Consider the following 5,488-nt stretch of genomic DNA (forward strand, 5'->3'; position numbering starts at 1 on the left):
TAAACAATTTAAATTCGTATTTAATTATATTTAAATATAATAAAAAATTTATAGTCTCAAACTTTAAATAGTTAGAATTATTATATTCAAAAGGTTAGAAATCATTCAAAATTTTAATGAAGGTTTATTTGTGAATAATCATAACAATTAAAAACACAATTTTTGTACTTTTTTATTAAAAGAAAATTATAATCACTTTTAAAAATCAATTCAGATGCCATGAAATTGTTTTGGCTCCCCAACACACATTTAGACGTGATGATATTAAATATTCATCCACCGACACCTTTATTCTCATGCCACTTGCCGTACTTAGATGTGCGGGTCCCACTAGCCTACAACATCCCTGCCACGTGTCTTCATTTATTCAACTCTCAAATTTATGAATTATGATAAATTTATATAAATATCTTGTTAAAATTTTTTACCCTGCCAATAAACGGAAAACAACAGTGGGCATTTGGTCTAGTGGTATGATTCTCGCTTAGGGTGCGAGAGGTCCCGAGTTCAATTCTCGGAATGCCCCCTTTCTTTTTTCACATTTGATTCCTTTTCTAAACTAGAGATGATGACGTCAACCTTGAGAATAAGCGGCTCTTGTTTGAACACGTGTTCAACGTATACCGGCGCCAGAAATCTCCACCAAAAAGCGCGGACGAAAAGCGCAATGCGGGCCCCACGCACTACGCTTTTATTATTATTATTTTCCTTATCTCGTGTAAGCGTTTGAAATAGATTGCCCGATGGGGCACGGATCATTTTTATATGTCTACGTGTGTGTGTGTGTGTGTATATATATGTGTATGTATATGTTCGAGAAGACTACTTTTGTAGTTACGCGTATGAACATGATGATGATGGTGGGATTCGTTAGACAAACATGCATGACATGACATATGAACATGATTAATTAGTTAATTAAATTAGTTTAAGATTGTCAAATATTTAATTAATACCCACAAGTCAAATCTTTTTTTTTAAAAAAAAAAAAAAAACATTTATAGTATATAATATGGTTTTACCTATTTTTCTCTCTTAATTTTTTGTTAATTTAATTGAATGTATCATTTTATTGTTATAATTATTTTTTTTGTTGCTATTTTAATTGTTAATTGTGATTATGATAGTTGATGTAGTATAAGAAATTACTATTAACAAATAATAGTTAAATAATAAGTAATAAATGATAATCAAAATAATATTATAAATATAAAATATTAAATTTTTTTACTCGAAATTTAATTAATTTAGATTTTTAAATTTTTGATTTCTTAATAACTTAAAATTATATATATACATATATATATATATATATTTGTTTAAGAGACACAAATAATCCTCATCTATCCATCCAGACAGTAGCAGAGGCGAAATCTAGATAACAATATAATCCATTCCCTCGCCCAATCCCCTCATTCCACGTGTCCAAAAGCAGACTCCTGTCACCGTCACTCTCCCCTCTCACTGAATAGTCAAGTCTTGATCTTTCCCTGTTAAAACTCCTTCACCATTCCTCCATTTTCCCTCTGTTTCCTTCTCTTCTTTCCCAATCGACCAAACAGAAAACGCAGAGATGTGCAACAAGAAAAGCCCTCCTCCAAGTCACGATCACTCATTGCAGAGGAAAAGACACGTTAGTCTTCGAAACAAGAAGAAACGAAGAGGAGGAAAACAGTCCCTAAACAACGCCGTTTTAAAGAAACCAGCTCGTAAAGCAAGAACCAAGACGAGGAAGCCCAAGTACCTCAGTCTCAAGCTTCAACTCTCTTCTTCTTCTTCTTCTTCTTCTTCTTCCTCTTCATCCCCCGCACAAATACCCGAAAAAAACATCCAAGGTCCACAAGAAAAGCAGCAGCTTGACCTGTTTCCTCTCCACCCAGAAAACCTCGTGGAAGAGAAAGAATACTACTACAAAGACATTAACAACAGTTCCCAATACGACGCCGTTCCAGCCTACTGCATCTTCGCTTCCTCCGTTGATACCACCATTAACGACTTCCTCGATTCCACGACCTCCTCAACGACGTCGTACGAGGGCATACAAGTAACAACATACGGGGCGACGTACGGAGCGGACCGGCAGCTGGTGCGGGCGGCGATGAGGGGGAAAGAGAGGCAAGTGAGTGAGGAGGAGAGGTGGGTTTGTTACTCTGAGGTGGTGGCGGAGGACGCGGGAAGTGATAGATTAGGATGTGGCGGCGGTGCAGGGGAGGATGATGGGGAGGCGAATCGGACGTTGGAGAGTAGGAAGAAGTTGGGTTTGGCGTTGAAGCTTGATTATGAGGAGATCATGAATGCTTGGTGTGATAAGGGCCCACTTTACATTGATGGAGAGGCCCCACAGACTGTTCCTGATCTTCATGGAAATCCTGCCGTTGATGCCAATGTAAGATGCATCTCATCATTTTCCTTCAATAATTTTTTTTTTTAATTTTTCGACATATAAATATTTTTTTAATAAAAAAAATTATATTAAATTCGGAGATATTGCTTGTATATTTGTGTCAAATTGGCTTTTATTTTACTATTAATTTTTAAAAATAGACCATGTGCTAGATAAATAATAACTTACAATATAATAATTTAATTCAAATTTATTTATTTTTTTCATTTTTCTACTTAATTATATATAAAAAATATTTTTAATATAAGTAATTTGAAAATTAAAAAATATCAAATTTTAATTTTAATTTTATTTTTTGTGGGTAATTATTATTTTTATTTAAAAAAAATGTGGACAAAAAAGTGGAATAATTAAGGGTGTGTTTGGACTGGTGGTTGTGTTGCACTTTTTTGTGCCCTTTTTTTTGTAAGGGACCCAATTGGGGAGCTTTTGTAGTTTTAGCCAGCTGTGGCATTGGTCCATGAAAAATTGACACTTGACACCAGCATTTTTGTTGGTTTTTGGAAATCAATTCATAATTATTTTAATCTAAGATGAATGTATAATTTAGCCAAACAGGACTTATATAATATATATATATATATATATATTTTGAACTTCTAGCTACTTTCCTATATACCCTTTTTGTCTCTTCCCTTTTTTAGGATAGCAGAAAGAAAACCCACTCTATAGATACTCCTAGACTTTCATTTAGTTGGTTTCAACTAAAACATTTGTAAGTATGTAATCAAATACATCTATCTTAACACAACTTTATAGTAACTAAACACTTTAATGTGTAATTTAATTCGAATTTATAATCTATAGTAAAAGTAAATCGAGCATATTTTTATTTGAACCCGAAGCAACTACGCATTCTAATACTCTGAATTACAGGCCTTATCCTATCTTTATTGACCCTTATCTTAAAAATATTTTATAAGAAAGAATCTTTTATTTGTTCAACTATTTCGAATTAAAAAGATATGAAAAAAAACGTATCAATCATACAACTAAAACTTTGATGGTCATCTAAATTGGATGTAGTGATTGATGGATCCAAGAATTTGATGTGTTTGGAAGTTATGAATATATATATATATATATATGTAATACAAATGTGTTTAATATGCAGGTTGTAATGGATGGCTATTGGGGAAACAATATATGGAGGGTGCCTGAAATGGGATTGAGGGTAAGTGAAGAAGAGAAGTGGAGAAAAGGACAGAGAGAGGCAAGTGTATTGAGGTACAAGGAGAAAAGGCAGAGCAGACTCTTCTCGAAGCGGATTAGATACGAAGTTCGGAAGCAAAATGCCGAGAAACGACCTAGAATAAAGGTATATACATCTTTCTTATTTAATTCGTACACAAAATATTTTTAATTTGTATTTTTTAAATTAATGTATTTACGCCCGTATTTCTAAAAAAAATACGTATGTATCAATGTGGTTTGGGAAGTAATTAAACATAAATTTTGAAAAAAATAATGGAAATAACTCGATGTACTAACAAGTGTTGATTTATAACGGAGGTCATAGATTCGATTTTTTCGGATGAGGCTAGGAAGATTTTCTCCGTGAATGTATCCTAATTTTGGTGGGATACATTAGAAGTTTTAAGAAAGTATGTCTAATATATTATAGTATAACGTGTATATACTATTGTAATTTAAAGTTAGTTTAGATATTTACTCGTTATGCTTTACCGAATTCTTATCACGTTTCTCATTTATAGTATTTTTTGCTATATTTAAATAATTTTTAATCAATTATGATTATCATAATTGAGATAAACTAATTGTTATAATATATATACATTCAGAAATGTAATAGGTTTGTTAATACTAGATTTGTTGTTGGTACCGAATTGTTTCTTTAGGGTTTATTATTGCTAGATATATAATATCTCTTGGATGTAACATATTGCTCTTTATGTTTTCCATTTTTGCAGGGTCGATTTGTGAAGATAGGCTGAGAAAGTATACATTTTTTTTTTTATAAATCTTGTTGGTATCTTTTTTTATTATTTTTTTGGAGTTTATTGTGCGGGTGAAATATTTTTTTTCTTCTAATATTTTGTTTTAATTTATTAGAATTAAAAAATAAATTATTTTTCAAATTAAATCGCATGTTATTACACACGCAATATTGAACATAAATATTGATCCAATTAGAATATTAACATATCTTAATTGTGTAAAGTTTCGAAATTTAAATAAAAATAAAGTCATAAATTAAATGTGAAAGCGAAATAAAAAAATTAAAGTTTATATTTTTTACTCAATATTTTAGAATGCTCAATAGAATTACGTGAATGTTCATTCTAAAATACTAAATGAAAGTCAAATAATTAAACAATCTTATAACGACTTTCACTAGCTCTTGAAAGGAGTCTGAGTGATAAATTTTTTACAACTCCCTTATTGATCAAAATTTCGATTTTGGTCATCTTGATTTAAAATAGTTAATGCAGGGATGAGTTACACTACTTCAGTAAGAATATCATACTAATAACAGATACAGAAAATTAAACATTGGTAAAAAGAAGAAAAAGAACCAATGGAGCGATTAATTTAATTTAAATTGATTTACTATACATAAAGTCATTTGTTTTATATTTGTCTAACAAGTCAATTCCAACAATAATTTATGAAAATTCATGTTCATACATTATTATTTATCACATATAGGATGACAAAAAACGATCATTTTATATTTTTACCCACTTACTGGTGCCCCTGGTAGTCCATAGAGATGTCTTCCTATTCGTCAACCCAATATCCAATTAAATAATTAATTGATCGTTCTCATATCTCGTCCGGTAATGAGCGTCAAACATTCTACTGCAGTTTTCACCTCACCCGCTGTCCTTTTTGTTCCGATTTGGCTATAGGGTGCTCATAATCAAATTCGGAGCGGGTAATTTTTTTTTATCTTTTTTAGTAGCCGGAGGTGGCTCTAGTGCGACGACAGTCGACGGTCGGCTCTCTTTTCCGGCGATTGGTTCTTCTTCTTCAGTGGGAGGTTGGTGTATAGGGTTTGAGTTCAATGTGATGCGAAATATTTATACTCGTCTCGCATTAATCTGGGTCGTTCATCGCGTT

At 31.8% G+C, this 5,488-nt stretch overlaps 1 protein-coding gene and 1 non-coding gene across 2 annotated transcripts; both read left to right on the forward strand.

Moving 5' to 3' along the window:
• Window positions 1-454: 454 nt before the first annotated feature.
• Window positions 455-526, forward strand: TRNAP-AGG (transfer RNA proline (anticodon AGG)). Its single transcript has one exon. It is a non-coding gene; the product is annotated as a tRNA-Pro (tRNA).
• A 950-nt stretch (window positions 527-1,476) lies between these two features.
• LOC110816033 (CCT motif family protein) lies at window positions 1,477-4,508 on the forward strand. Its single transcript, XM_088214648.1, has 3 exons — window positions 1,477-2,386; window positions 3,519-3,722; window positions 4,336-4,508. Exons 1-3 carry the CDS (start codon window positions 1,574-1,576, stop codon window positions 4,357-4,359), a joined length of 1,041 nt encoding a protein of 346 aa, XP_088070774.1. The 5' UTR covers window positions 1,477-1,573; the 3' UTR covers window positions 4,360-4,508.
• Window positions 4,509-5,488: the final 980 nt, after the last annotated feature.

The sequence above is a fragment of the Carica papaya genome, chromosome 1 (assembly GCF_054855325.1).
Source record: "Carica papaya isolate Zhongbai chromosome 1, ASM5485532v1, whole genome shotgun sequence".
NCBI lineage: Eukaryota > Viridiplantae > Streptophyta > Magnoliopsida > Brassicales > Caricaceae > Carica > Carica papaya.